Here is a 14,908-nt window from a genome sequence, read left to right as displayed (position 1 = left end):
AGAATCCACCATGATTTCAGTCAGGTCAAGATAGGTTATCACTTGACGACGGATTCCAAGTGCCCCTGAAGCACTCGACCCGAATCAAGAGTTCATCCAATTCGTCCTACAAAACCTCAACCAATTCGGGGGCTAATGATGGGGTCACCTACTAAGGGTAGGGTCATAGACCTGACATCTAGGGCCCACCTAGGACCCCACAACATCATTGGGAGGTCTCCGGACCATAAACGCATTCGGATGAGCCTTCCAAGGTATCCACTCGGATACTGTCCAGCCACTCGGACGTCTTCCCACTAGTTAGCCTCACCAGCACCACCCGGACAAACGAGGCGGACGAACGACGTGGGAGCTGCAACGGTCGGGAGGCTTAACGTTGGACTTCAACTGTAGTTATAGTGTCTGTTACCAGTAACGCCTATAGTCACTTCCCCTCTTATTTCCCCTTGTAATGTAGCATTAATGAGGGCGGGCGCACTCTATATAAGCCCCTTCCAACCCCATGACAAGGGTTCACAACCTACTGTAATCTTATATCCCAAGAGAAAACAGAAGCCCCGGACACAAGATGTAGGGCTATTACCTCTCTGAGAGGGCCCTGAACTCGCTAAATTCGAGTGTTACACACGTGTCGTAGGTAGGTTCCGCCCCTAATCATACCCCTAGTACTCATTGTCAGATTTGTTGCCCCGCCACCCACCTATGGCAACCACCGCCCTACATCGACCCCACAATGGACGACGATGGTGATGATGACGCTAAAACTAGTTTTTATGTTTTTTTAATTTCAAGTTTAGTTTGAATGCGTGGCCTTAAGACTTTGTGGATGTTTATGTAATATATATATTTTTAGAATATTTGCAATGACTATTTGGGTCAAAATTCAAAAGTCCAAAAGCAAAAAAAAAATTATGATATCCGGCGATCGATTGGGCGCACTGACGGCCGGACGACCGCATCCACATGCGCATGTCTGTTTGCCGACGCAAAACGGACACAGTCCATGCAAAATGGATGTTTGTTTGCTCCCGTGTGTTGGAGTTGGCCTAAGCAGTAAGGGCATCTCCAACACTGACCCTCAGACCGCCCGCATCCATCAGGACCGGGCTATGCGGACCGTGGAAGCCATCCAACGCGGGCCTGTATCGGTCTACCGAGCGGTCTGGATGTGTTTTCTTCCGCAAATTGGAGAGAAAGTGGGGGGAGTTTTGCGGGAGTCCGGACAACAAACACGTAGGACTCCGGCACCCCCGGTCCACCCAACCCCCCCTCCAGGCCCATTTCCTACCACTCCGTCTCTTCTCCCCTTGCTTTGCATCTACATCATTCAACAACGCAATGTGAGATTGTCATCGTATCACTGGTACGCTATCCAGACCAGCGTCACCAAGCTTTGTAACGTGGTTTGTCAGCTGGAGACAAGGTGGCTATTGCACGCGACAAAGGACGAGATCGTAAATTTTGCTTCCTCTTGCTCAACTTGTTGAATGATTCATTCACTCAATGTTGGTCTACACATTATGTATTCCGCACGCGTTGTCGTGATGTATCACAGGACAGAGAGATGACCTTTACGTACACACACTGTTGGATGAAGCTGAAGGGGGAGTATGTGTGGGAGTGTATGATCCATTGATGAAAAACTTGTTGGACATCCGGTTAATCTAGTCGAATTTGAGACATTGTTGTGTTAGACTTAATTTGTATGCTATGTATGGATGATTTGTGCTATTTTCTATCCAAACTTTGATGAGTATCGTCCAGTTTGCATGAATCTCATCTTGTTAGTTTAAATACAGTTGAAATGTATGCCCGCAGTATTTGATGGGGATCTCCCGTATCTGTGTCCGCTGACGGTCCCGTGTCCACGGACAGATGCGGGAACTGCAGGTAGCGGGAAAAAAAACCCAAGACAGAGCTGGCCTCCCGCGCAGAATTACTGCACTGCCCCCGACATCAATCTCACGGGGGAAACCTGCCGCCGGCAACTCATATTCTCGGTCCGCCGCCGGCTTCCCATCTGCTCCCCCGCGCAGCTCGCGGGCAAGGAGGGGTTCGATCCAATCTTTCTTTCCACTTCCTCCTGAGTCCTGAACTACCAACGCGGCTGTAAATCTCTGCCATCGCCGTCCGCGTTCTTCCTCATCGCAACATCGTGCCCCTCCGCAATATTTGCCCAGTGGGTTCTAAGGTACGAGCTTGTTTTTTCATCCCGTTATTAGTTAAGCCCGTCGGCCTCGACAATTTCTGCAGCTGGCATACCATCCAGATCCGCCCCTGATTGATAGGATTATCCAAAAGTTACTCCTAATTAGATTTTATCGTTTTAACCTTTTCACCACAAAATTGATCTTTTAAGCCCCCCCTGGCTCTGTCAAAGTTTTGTTCAATTTGTGTAGTACTAATTGAAAATTTGAGAGACTGCACAACTGCTAACAAATTTGTATGAAAAGAATAAAAATGGAAAGAACGACTTGTGCTCTGTGTGTCATGTTTTGGGCTTTTGGCACCCCACTTGATATTCACTACTGTCTACTCTTTGGGCATAGCAGGTCAAAGACCAGAGTATAAAATAAAGGTGGGTTACTGTTAATATTTCATAGAATGGAGTCCTTGTGGAAGCTGTCCTATTTGCTTGAGCCGGCGTCACTTGCTCTCATCGTGACGGCTGTTTCAGTTGCCTATGCATCAGCGTCTCGTGCTCTGTACCATGGCAAGGAGATGGAGAGGAACTTGGACTTCTCGGAGGCCTCCATCACACTTGATCGGTCGCAGGCTCTCATGATCCCCCTTGCAAGCTCATGCAGCCTACTGCTGATGTTCTATCTGTTTTCATCTGTATCGCACCTCGTCACCGCGTTTACCGCCGGAGCCTCTGTGATGGCGCTCTTCTTCTGTCTGTCTCCATCTATTGCCTACGCCAAGTCGCAGCTCAATCTAATGGATCCTTTCGTGTCAAGGTGCTGTTCCAAGTCATTTACCCGGTTGCAAGGATTGCTATTGACTTTCTGCATAAGCACGGTGGCAGTGTGGCTGGTAACAGGGCATTGGTTGCTAAATAATGTACTTGGGATTTCCATATGCATAGCATTTGTCAGTCATGTGAGGCTTCCCAACATAAAGATTTGTTCGTTGCTTCTCGTGTGTCTGTTTGTCTATGATGTTTTCTGGGTCTTCTTCTCCGAGAGGTTTTTCGGAGCAAATGTTATGGTCTCTGTTGCCACTCAGAAGGCATCTAACCCAGTTCACACAGTAGCAAACAAGCTTAGCCTGCCTGGGTTGCAGTTGATTACGAAGAAGATAGAGCTTCCGGTGAAGCTTGTCTTCCCTAGGAATTTGTTGGGCGGGATTGTTCCAGGAAGCACTCCTGGTGACTACATGATGCTTGGCCTTGGAGACATGGTAAGTTACTTATGTTACAATTTTTCCGTCCAGGCAAACTTTGTGTTTTGATCCTTTTAATGCCACCGATCCAAATATGATTTCATGTTCATTCTTTAATCCTGCCTTAAAATAGTACTCATAGCCATTGTATTCAAAGGTTTCAAACTTGTTTTCGGTTGCTCTTTATTCCCATCTTAATTCACTAACTTGGTTTTGTTTTCTACAATAAGTGACTTGCCAAATTAATCGTGGGCTGTTGATTATGTGCATATTGTTTTGGCTACATGGAACTGATGTAGGAATTTGATGGTGAATCATTCCTGAACATAATAATAGGAGCCTTATAGGACTACGAATATTTTCAGTGTGAATTGAGTTACGTTCTATACATTTTTGGCTTCTCCTAGGTCGTAATTTATTAAGGAAGCAAGCTAAACACACGCACTCCTTGATCAGTTCTGTCGAAAGTTTTGTTGAGCACATGATGGAGTGAAATGTGTCATTAGTTCATTAACTCAAACTGATTGCACGCTTTAGGCCAACAACTCGGAATTGATCAATTTAGGCCATAAACTCGTTAATTTGATGATTTGATCAAATAAGGCCAAAAGTGATTTGGGAGGGGGAAAACCAGCCATGTGCCCGCCACGTCAGCCTACTTTAGACCGCTCACAAATTGACTCATTTTTACAGTTTTTTTCTTTTGCAAAAGCGCCAACCTGATCCGATATAGGGAAAATAGAATGAAATGCCGCACGTTTCATGGGACTTGAACCACTAGAACATTAAGCTTTGTGCACAACGATGCAGCGGACAAGATATATCAGGACACAAGGATACAGTTAATTGTTTCGAAAGTGTGTTTGAAAAATTATATAAAGCCCCCGGTGTGTTCACTAAAACTCATACCCGCGCCCTAAGGGTACGGGGGGATACATGCTGACCACTAGGATGCCAAGTATTTTGTGTATGTAGAGGGTTACATGATATATATACAATCAGTGGATTCTGCTGCCACAGCAGCCGATCATGCTTACTTAATGTCAGCCTGACTGGAACAATAGGATCTACAACAGAAGGAAACATCCATCGAAAGAGAAGGCAACGATCGCAACAGAAGGAAATTGATCACCTGATTGGATTCGGTCGCCCCCTTGCAAAATAAAATAAAAATAAAAACCTGTGTGCCACATTAATATATACACTATGTAAGCTAATCTATACACAAATCTCTTAGCATCGTTGTGGTGATTGAGCATTGGTTCTACCCTAGGGGCCTCAGGTTCGAGCCCTGTTGAACTCAGACTTGTGTGGCCTTTAAAAAAAAATGCGATCGAACAAGGAAGTCGGTGCTGTTGCAAAAATACACCTGTAAATAATAGTCAATTTGCAAGTGGTCAAAGGTAGGCTGGCGTGGCAGCCACGTGGTCGGGTTTTCTCCTCCCGAATCGGTTTTGGCCTTATTTGATCAAATTAACAAGTTTATGACCTAAATCGATCAATCCTGAGTTGTTGGCCTAAGGCGTGCACAGTTTGAGTTAAAGGACTAATGGCGCATTTCATTCCTTCTGATTTATGTGATCAGCAAAACTATGTCTGGTCTAAGAATTTTTGCAGCCTAAAAAGGTCTTGAAGTACATCATTGTCATCATACGGTTAATGTATTACATTATTGTAGGTTGCATATTATCATATGGTTAAGTCTAAAAAGGTGTATTATAGGCATCTACACTGATCTTTATTGATTAATTTGCATATTCATCTTCACGTGAAGCTGCATATGCTCAACTCACTTCTATGCTTTGTTATTGTGAAATCTGCAGGCCATCCCAGGGATGCTTCTAGCTCTTGTACTCTCTTTCGATCATCGCAAGAGCAAAGGTGTGGCTGTTCCATCAGACTTGTCTCCCTCCTCAAAGTGGCGAAAATATGTATGGTTTGCGCTAACAGGTTATGGTGTTGGCTTGGTAACTGCATTGGCAGCTGGGATCTTGTCTCAGTCGCCCCAGCCTGCTCTACTCTACCTGGTATGTTTTGCCTGGTGATAATCTCAGGTTTTCAGACATTACTTTCATTTTCTTTGCCCTACCGAGCTATGCTTGCCAGACTTGGTTGCGTCTATTCTTAAGTAGCGAAGTAATGGTAGTCAGCTTGAGCAATGCCACAATGTATGGTATGCATGATCTTCTTTGTGACGGAACTTCTGATTTCAGGTGCCCTCGACACTCGGGCCCATCGTGTACCTGTCATGGTTGAGGAATGATCTGTGGGAGCTGTGGGAAGGATCTGGCACAATTGTGAACGAGAAAGCTCATTTGCTTGAAGTCTGAGATGATCCAACATGGCCATAAAAATCACAACCTCCTGTGATGTAATCTAGTAAAAAAAATCTGCTCCAAGCTTCTCATTCTGCAGGAGAATATTTATAAGATAGTTTGGCCTTAGTAATCTAAGCCTTTTACCATGTTCTCACAAGAGGAAACAATATGTAATTTATCTGTAATGGAAAGTGTTACTCCGTATTATATTTGGTGAAATTTTTTATTCTCTCTTGCTCGAATGGTGAAGCTACTTCTAGTCATGTTTCGTGATTACTCAAAGTGTTTATATTGAGGTATTTGATTTAAATTGGTGTTTGGCGAACTGAAAAAAGGAAGAGAGCTGAGTAGTCTTTCTCCTTTCTTCCTGCAACCTGAAAGCAGATTTAATAATTGTAAAAATAAAAAATCCGGTGTATGTAATTTTTTTTGACAACATGTTTCTTGTTGAGATAAATTAGTAGCCACTGGTGCAATATTTCCACTTTCGTGTGCACTTCAGAAGGTTATAATGTAATCAGTTAATCACAGTATACACGGCCGGTCAACCGGCCACATTCTCTGCCGGGTCGCATGCGCTACGTTGGAATTGGATCAAGCCTGATCTTTTTTTTTTTGGACAAGTGGTGGCGCCAGCAAGGATTTGGCAGTCCTTAATACATAAGTTACCTAGCTTTGCAAGCGTAGGACAGTGACCTCCTACATGTTCTACTTTACAACAAACAAATTTATTGCTCAGGGGATGATCCTCTTTGTAGGAAAAAGCTGCACAATTGTGAGCTTTTACATTAAGTTTCCTAGGAATATGAAAAATCTGAGCTTGAATGTTCGCTGTTGCACCAAAAAAGTTTGCTAGGTGGCTTCTAATTTGCCAGTGCCCAGGGACTTGAAGAAGATTCCTTGACGCCGCTGCCTGAGCTAGTGTCAGATTGTCCACTAAGAAAGTAACTCCGCTGCTAGTGATATGGTAAGCAATTTGTGCGGCAACCTGTAGAGCTGTAGCCTCTGCCTGTAGTGGAGATTCAACACTTCCGCAAGCTGCAGAGATTAAGATACCTGTTCCTTGCTCATTCTCATTGGCCTGAATGACAATTCCTATTCCTGCTTTGTTTGAGTCGTTCTTGGAGCCAGTAGTGTTCTTCTTCCATGCTGCATCTACATAAACCTTGCAACCTGTAATCCAAGCATCTGTTTCTAATGAACATCCTTGCTTTGGCTTGTGTGCATAACTTGCCATCTTTTTCTGTATTATTTCTGCTTGTGAACCTGCAATATTTGCAGAAGATACTAATTCTTGGCTTTTTATTATTGCTTGCATAGCTGGGTATACCTGCATAGGAGAATTTGATTTTCTGCCAAAAAGGTTATCATTCCTGAACTTCCAAATACACCAAAGAAAGGTTATAATGTTATTGAGAGAGGCATGAGGGTGATTGGAAGTTAACAAGGCCTGTATAATAGCAGGTATTGAACCAAAGTTTTGCACGAAGAATTCAGACCTAATATTCCAAGGTTCCGAGAACCAAGCAGCTTTAGCAAAAGGACAAGTGAAGAATAGGTGTATATCATCTTCTTCTTGATCACATCTAGCATACTGTTTTATAATATGAGAAGAAAATCTACCTGCCCTCATACCCGTGGGAATTGCCCTCCTAAGTAGCCTCCATGCGAAGGTTTGTACTCTGGGTACCATCTCTTTTGCTCTTCAAGTTTGTTTTAAAATATGCTTTACACATGTAGATGCCTGTCTAGGTAAAGGCTCGCCATGTTCCTGCATATCCTGTAGGCAAGCTCTATATGCTGATTTGGAATTACATTTTCCTGAATTATGTAGCTTCCAACATAGGATGTCGGTACCTTCCGATTGAATTATTGGAACCTGCATAATGATGTTAGCTGCCTGCTCATCAAAGAGTGTGCAAATAAGGCTGGTGTTCCAAGCTTTTTGGTTAGGCAGCTATAGATCCTTAACTTGCGAAGGATAAATGAAGTGACCAGGTTGTATTATAAGGTGGTCATAGATGGATTCCCAAACAGGACACCACGGAGTGCTCCATATAGAAGAGTCACCTTCAATAAGTTGATAAAAAGAATTCGAGTAAAGCAAGTGGCGTATTTTTAAAATGGATGACCAGAAGGCAGATTTTGGAACTTTTGAACTAGCTCTCCAAATTGATGAGTCAGGAAAGTATTTGGATTTGAGAACTCTTGAGAGAAAGCAATCAGGGTTTTCCGCAATTCTCCATGCCGCTGAAAGAACAAGGCCTCTGTTCATAGCTTGGATGTTCCTTATTCCTAGGCCTCCTTCACTTTTCGGAATACAAATGTCCTTCCATGCCCTAAGACAAAGTGCTCTAGACCTCGGTTCCTCTTCTATTCCTGTCCACCAAAAATTCCTAATAATGGCCGTGAGCTTTGCAATCAAATTCCTAGAGAATAATATGTTAGACATGTAATATATGGGGATGGAAGCAAAGACAGAATTAATAAGCGTTAATCTGGCTGCATGAGAGAGTTTATTGGCCTTGTAACCACTAAGTTTATTACGAAATTTGTCAGCCACAAAATTATAAGCAGCAGATCTATCCTTGGTTGGTAGGATTAAAGGGTGCCCAAGGTGAACTGAATTAGCACGATGTCCATAACAGGAAAAATTCTTTTGATGTCATCCTTAATGCAAGCACTAACATTTGCGCTGAAAATGATACCTAATTTATTCCAGTTAGGAGTTTGACCTGATAGGTTGCAAAATCTTTGAAGAATATGGAGCATGTGAGTAGCTTCAGTAATTGAGGCACCACAAATTAATAAATCATCTGCAAACATGAGTGAGTGAATGGGAGGACAACCAGTGCCTAAAGATATACCTGCCAAATGATTTGAGCACATAGCCTCTTGGAGGGATATAGAAAGCTCGTTAATTGCTAAAACAAACAAGGAGATAAAGGACATCCTTGTCTAACCCCCCTGCAACTCTGGAAGCGACCATAAGATTGGCCATTAATGGTAACAGAAAAAGAAGGAACCGTAATGCATGCATAAATCAAATTGATGAAATGACCATGAAGCCTTTTTCGTGAGAGAGCTTGCATAATGAAGTTCCATTCAAGTCTATCGAAAGCTTTGGCTAAATCAATTTTAAGCATGAAAGCAGGGGTTGTCCAAGATTTCAAAGCAGAAGAGTGAGTTATTTCCTGAGCTATGATGATATTGTTGCTAATCCTTCAACCTTCAATGAAAGCTTGCTGAGATTGGTCAATATAATCCGTCAAATGAGGTTTGAGTCTATTGTCTAGGGTTTTTGCTATGATTTTGTAAATAACATTACACAAGCTAATAGGTCGAAAATCAGCAGGAACAAGAGAAACCAGCTTCTTTGGAATGAGTGTTATTTCAGTGTCATTTAGATGGGCAGGAAGTGTACCTTTTTCATAGAAATATCTTACCACTTTGACTATGTCATCTCCAATCCAGTCCCAAGCTCCTATGTAGAAGGCTACGTTGAAACCATCTGGTCCCGGGGATGCATTCCTTCTCATTGCTCTAAGTGTTTCCCAAATTTCCTTTTTGTCAGGGACACTGTAGGTGTAATCTCCTTCGATACTTGGTCGCCCAGAATGTATGTAAGGTCTGCCATGATTATTATTAGAGGAGGAAAAGAGATTTTTGAAATATTGGATAAAAACATTGGCAATAACATCTGGTTCAACATGCACCACATTGTTGTCATCTTTTATGGAAGCTATCCTATTCTTTCTTCTTCTTTTGAGGACAGCGTGATGAAAAAATGTAGTATTACGATCCCCATTAATAGCCCAATGCTTTTTGGCTCTCTGTTGGTAGTATTCAGTAAGCTTGACCATATTTTGCTCATATCTACTCACAAGAGAGGCTTCTAAAGGAAAATCATGTACCTGAATCGGCTGCATTTGTATATTTCTTATTTGCTCACCTAGATAATCCAGCTCTTGTTGAATCGGTTTCTTCTTTCTGCACCACTTCCTTAAAGCCCCTGCAAGGTTAGTAATCCTATTGTGGAACAACTTATTTTTGGAGCTAGACCAAACATTCTTAGCATGAACATGGAAGTCATTTTCCATAAGCCACCAATTTTCAAACTTGAAGTTCCTTTTAGGCTTCCGATATTGGCCATCAGTGGATAAAAGAATAGGAGCATGATCACTAAAAATTATAGGCAGATTAAAAACATTGGAATTAGGGAAGATATTACACCAATCTGCATTAGCAAGGCATCGATCAAGGCGCTCAAGAGTTGGCTTTGAAGTGTAGCGCCTATTGGTCCATGTATATGCTGGACCACTATACCCGAGATCTATGAAACCACATTGTTTAACCAACACACAGAATGCACGCATACGATATATATTAACATTGGGAGAACTCTTATCTGCATCATAGAGAATATCGTTAATATCTCCCATACATAAGATAGGCTTGCCTTGATTATCATTGACAAATGAGGTAATCCGGTCCCAGATCTGACAAGTTTCACGATGATACAGATCACCATAAATACAAACTAACGCAAAAGTTATGTTAGAGGCTATATTAAGAACAGATGCAAGGATGACATGGAAATCAACATACTGAACTTGAACTTTAACCTCATCAGTCCACATCAACCAAAGACCTCCGGATCTTCCTTTAGATGGCACAACTATACTGTCTACTATGTCAAACCGGTTGATAAGATCAACAGTGTTAATTTTAGATGATTTTATCTCAGACACAAAAGTTACCTGAGCACTCGTTGATCTCATCAAATTGGCCAGGTATGTCATCTTTTCACTACCTAGGCCATTTCCTTTGCCTCGGCAATTCCAGGCAATAAGCTTCATAATCTCCTCTGTAGGCAAATTGAGATTACACTGGCACAAGCACGCACTTAACAAACTTCAGAAAGGATCAGAGTGCAGCAGTAAAAAAAAAGATAAGGTAGCAGCCTGTGCTTTTATAGCAGTGAGGGTCAGGAAGCTAATTAGTTGCAGGCACTCAGATGGGTGTAGCGAAGACGAGATCCTAAGAACAAGGGAGCAGGTGTCGCGCTTACGAAGAACTAGGCAGACAGGGGAGGCGAGGCTATGGTGACAACCCAGTCCAGAAACAAAATTAGATCCAATTAGAGCAACTACTAGGTGCTACGCGAGCTCAGATCTGAGCGGAATCGAGAGAAGAGAATAGGAAAAATCCCTCCAACTGGATCTGAGCGAGATTGATTAGAGCAAAGGGGATTTCTGTGATGTGAGAGAATCGAGTGGATGTGGCTGGGGATATTAGAGTTGGAGATGGAGATCAGTAATGGAGGAATCAAAAGGCAAGATCGGGATGAACAAGAATGGCATGTCGCCAATCTCCGGCAAATCGCCAAGTCGCCACTTAGGCAGTCTCCAGAAAGATCTCACCGGGTTTGTCCAGTCCAACTCTATCGGGCTGGCCATCCGGATCAAGCCTGATCGATCCCCTCGCAAAGCTTGTCACGGGCCCTCGTCCTCGCATGGCCCCACACACCGCCCATCCTCTTCCTCGCTATCTCTTGCTCCTTTTCAATCGCCATTCTCTCAACCCTCGTAAATTCAACGTCGTGCACTTTGTTGGGTGCCTGACAAAACAAACACCGCCACAGCCGCCTGCACCACCGCGTGTGCGTCAAGGGACGACCTTGGGCTGTCTGAGTACTTGTTAGAGTATATCTCCGTGTATATTTGATGTATAGGAATATCTGAACCTACCTGATTTGGTATGATTTGGTTGAGATTTTCCTTGGCCTTCAAGGCATGTAACCTGCATGTATTCCTATATATATCTAACACGAAGGCCGCCCCAGATGTGACGTATTTTGCCTAATCTCTCTTGTTCATTTGGTATCAGATTTTTTTTTCGTGAATACGTAATGCGTATCATTCATTAAAAAAGGGGAGAGTGTTGTTACAAGGAATTGGGGTAGGAGCACTAGGGCACTACGTACACAAGTGGAATGGCGAAGATCCTAGTCCGAGCATGAGAGAAAATGGGTATGCTCAGCCCCAAGCAGTCCGCGGTGGCTACGGTGTGATGGTGGCGAGACCGGTGGCCCCCGCCTTGGCCCAGGAACATGCTTCCTCCTTGATGTCATGTAGAAGCCGAGAGGTGGAAGGGTGGTGCCGTCGAAGACACAAGAATTCCGGTGCTTCCAGATGAGCCAGTCTACCAGGAGTATGAGCGAGGCGATCCCTTTCTGGTGTGTCGCCGGTGCTCTAGATGTCATGGCATGCCACTAGCCCAAAAAGCACACATTGGGCGCCGAAGCTAGTGCCTGGGGGTAGCACCATCTGAAGCAGTCATGCCACACCTGGCACGAGAATGGGCAGACGACTAGGAGGTGCTCCATGGTCTCGGCTTCCTAACCGCGGAATAGACACATGGCATGGTGCGGGAGATCATGCCGAGCTAGACGAGCAGCGGTCCAACATCTGTCTTGGAGCGCTAGCCAGGCGAAGAACTTGACATGGAGGGGCGCCCAGCTCCGCCATGCGAGTTGCCAGTGTGGCGCGCGTATAGACCCAGCTATACCTGGCCATAGGCCGGGCCGGGCCGGGCCTTAAAAAGCCCACAGCAAAAAACTGAGGCCCAGGCCCTCCCAAGCCCTACCATCGGGCCTACTTTTCAAGCCCAAGCCCGACCCATCTTGTAAAAAGCCCTAAAAAGCCCTTAGGGCTTAGGGACATGGCCGGGCCTCTTCCTTAAATTGCTAATATGCCAAGCCCAAGCCCGTCCAGGCCTTGCTGGTGGGCTCAAAACTCAGGCCCAAGCCCGGCCCACGGGCAAGCCCATCGGGCCTAGGCCTTGGATTTTAGGGCCGGGCCTGGGTGGGCCGACAGGGTCGGGCCAGAGATGGACAGGACTAGACCCGGCGAAGAGGGCCGAGTAGCATGATTTTGTGGAGTAGGTCCCGCTCTTAGTCCAACGCCTGCGGAGGCGGTCTGGCTGATCCGAGAGGGTGATGTGCTGAAGGTGGCGCACATATTCCACCATGGCCCGCGGCGTCAGAGCTTCCTGGATGTGCCTGATCCAAGCGCGATTGGCGAGCCCCTCGGCCACAGTACATGTCCAACGTCGTCGGTGGGGCACTAGGGAGGTGACATTCGGGAGCGAGAGAGTGGGTTTGTATCGAAATGAACAAGGGGATTTTGCTTGCCTGGCACTTCTGAAGATAATATAGTTTCTTCATCGGTGTCATCGAACTCATCGTCGGAACACGTCTATCGAGAGGGAACAACTACCGACAAACAAGGAAGAACACAATCAATGCAATGCACAATATGATGCATGATCATGACATGTCAATATGCTGTAGTTTGAGCTAATGCAACTAGCAGCAAGTCAAATGAAATTGGTTTGAATCCAAGATTCAAATTCAAACTCCATATATGAAGGTTTAAATGCCCTTTATTTGATTTGTCCTAAACAGCAGCTATAAGTTGTTCTAACATGCATACAGATGGATAGATTGGATTTTTCTGATCATTTTTCATATATAATTTATTTCATTTGGAGTTACAGATTAATTTCTATGATTTTTAGAAGTTTAGGGCATTTTCCGGAATTTCCCGAGTTATTTAAAAGCCAGAAAATGATTAACTGTGTCAGCCTAACGTCAGTGTGACGTCAGCAGGTCAGCGGAGCCGGTCCAGGTCAAACCTGACGTGTGGGGTCCACGCGTCAGTGACACAGGGCTGGTTTGTGTCGCTGACAGGTGGGCCTGGTCAACGACCACGTCAGCAGGGTCAACGCTGGCGTGTGGGTCACACTGAGTTTTAAACTAACCTTAAACAAAAAATTAAACTAACCTAACAGGCATGGGGGCCCACATGGGAGTGGCCCTAGGGGTGTTTAGCGGGGCCATTAGCGCTAACTAAACCAGCGCCATGTCAGCAGGTGACGTCGGCGATCACGGGGATGGCGGGACCTTGCCAGAGTTGCTCGGGACGACGCTATAGACGGTGGTTTCCGAGGGGTTTGGCTCTACGGGGAGCTAGAGGAGTGGCGCATCCACTGGTGGCAGCGAATGGAGTTGGGGTGGCCCATAGCGGCGGCGACAGCGAGTTGGGCAGCGGCCGGAGCTCGGGTGCTCGCGGTTTTGGCGCTACGGCCTGCGTTCGAGCAAGTAGCAGGCTGGAGAGGCTCTACGTGTTGCTGTGAGTGCAACGGGCACACGCACGGGACCAAATGGTCACCGGAACGTGGCCGGCAACGAGCTCGTGTGGCGGCGCGGTTCAGTCTTCAAGGGGGCGACGACTACGGCGAGAAATTGAGGCGGGGAAGAGGGGGATTCGGTCCGTGAGCTCATTGCGGAGACGTTGGGATGGTCGGTGTGCTCGAAGGAGGCCTGGAGGCAACGGAACGGCGGTGACGATCTCGGCGGCCCGAGGAAGGAGATGGAGCCAATGGCGGTGCTGCAGGGCGTCCGACGTCGTGTGGCTCGGCGAAGAGGGCGACGATGTCGTGTTGGAGCTTGGCACTACTGGAATTAGCTTATTTGCCGTCTGCCAACTCTTTGCCATCCGCTGGCGGACGATAAAGAAGGTCTTTGTCGTCAGCCACACGAAAACGAACGGCAAAGAAGTGGCTGACGACCCCGACCCCGACCACCGACACCCCGACCCCGACCCCGACACCCCGACACCCTGAGACCCTGACAATCGACACCCCGACCCCGACACCGACACCCTGAGACCCCGACAATCGATACCTCGACCCCCCCCCACCCCGACCCCAACCCCCGACACCCTGACACCACACCCGACACCCTGACAGCACACCCCGACCCCGACACCCCGACACCCTGACACTCCGATCGACCCCGGACATGATGATGATACAAAAACATCGTATATATTTGTGTTGATCGGGTGTATTTTATTATGTTCATGATGATGATACACTTAAATTATATACATATTATTATGTTCATGTCAGGTATCCAATTTTTTTATGTTGTACTAATTTCATTTACTTTTTGTCACTGTAGGTGTTGACAAGATGGTGGGCAAGGGTCCAGAGCGCCCCGAGCCTCCTGCAAGCGCTACTGGGAGGGGTGGTTCCATTGTTCCACCCCAGGCCCTTCGGAGCGCTCCTAGACAGTATGCAGACAACTGCGGCGGGCGCTTCTTCTTCGACTGGGAGAGGTCGGGGGAGGACGAAGAAGG

The 14,908-nt window shown here is 45.7% G+C and overlaps 2 protein-coding genes across 4 annotated transcripts; one reads left to right on the top strand and one right to left on the bottom strand.

Annotated features, from left to right (window-relative positions):
* Nucleotides 1–1,857: 1,857 nt before the first annotated feature.
* Nucleotides 1,858–5,936, top strand: LOC123157789 (signal peptide peptidase-like 1). 2 transcript variants are annotated; one of them, XM_044575992.1, is made up of 4 exons: nucleotides 1,858–2,191; nucleotides 2,550–3,402; nucleotides 5,208–5,411; nucleotides 5,598–5,936. In XM_044575992.1, the coding sequence occupies exons 2-4, from the start codon at nucleotides 2,605–2,607 to the stop codon at nucleotides 5,712–5,714; spliced, it is 1,119 nt and encodes a 372-aa protein (XP_044431927.1). In that variant the 5' UTR covers nucleotides 1,858–2,191; nucleotides 2,550–2,604; the 3' UTR covers nucleotides 5,715–5,936. The 2 variants fall into 2 exon arrangements, with proteins under 2 accessions (XP_044431927.1, XP_044431926.1); XM_044575991.1 differs by having other exon boundaries at nucleotides 1,860–2,191; nucleotides 2,553–3,402.
* Nucleotides 5,937–6,141: 205 nt separating this feature from the next.
* LOC123157788 (uncharacterized) lies at nucleotides 6,142–11,452 on the bottom strand. Of its 2 annotated transcripts, none has more exons than XM_044575989.1 (2): nucleotides 9,655–11,442; nucleotides 6,142–9,332 (listed from the first exon to the last, which is right to left on the bottom strand). In XM_044575989.1, exon 2 carries the CDS (start codon nucleotides 7,393–7,395, stop codon nucleotides 6,247–6,249), a length of 1,149 nt encoding a protein of 382 aa, XP_044431924.1. In that variant the 5' UTR covers nucleotides 7,396–9,332; nucleotides 9,655–11,442; the 3' UTR covers nucleotides 6,142–6,246. The 2 variants fall into 2 exon arrangements, with proteins under 2 accessions (XP_044431924.1, XP_044431925.1); XM_044575990.1 differs by having other exon boundaries at nucleotides 6,292–9,332; nucleotides 9,655–11,452.
* Between the last annotated feature and the right edge of the window lie 3,456 nt (nucleotides 11,453–14,908).

The sequence above is a fragment of the Triticum aestivum genome, chromosome 7B, assembly GCF_018294505.1.
Source record: "Triticum aestivum cultivar Chinese Spring chromosome 7B, IWGSC CS RefSeq v2.1, whole genome shotgun sequence".
In the NCBI taxonomy this organism is placed as follows: Eukaryota; Viridiplantae; Streptophyta; class Magnoliopsida; order Poales; family Poaceae; genus Triticum; species Triticum aestivum.
Note: the sequence above shows the minus strand (reverse complement) of the source record. Positions and strands in the feature narration are given on the sequence as shown.

Bases quoted from the DNA above. Each gene is read 5' to 3' on its own strand.
- LOC123157789 (XM_044575992.1), top strand. From the start codon at position 2,605: ATGGAGTCCTTGTGGAAGCTGTCCTATTTGCTTGAGCCGGCGTCACTT. The intron at 3,403-5,207 runs GTAAGTTACTTA...TGAAATCTGCAG, and splicing joins TGCTTGGCCTTGGAGACATG to GCCATCCCAGGGATGCTTCT. The intron at 5,412-5,597 runs GTATGTTTTGCC...TTCTGATTTCAG, and splicing joins AGCCTGCTCTACTCTACCTG to GTGCCCTCGACACTCGGGCC.
- LOC123157788 (XM_044575989.1), bottom strand. From the start codon at position 7,395: ATGGTACCCAGAGTACAAACCTTCGCATGGAGGCTACTTAGGAGGGCA.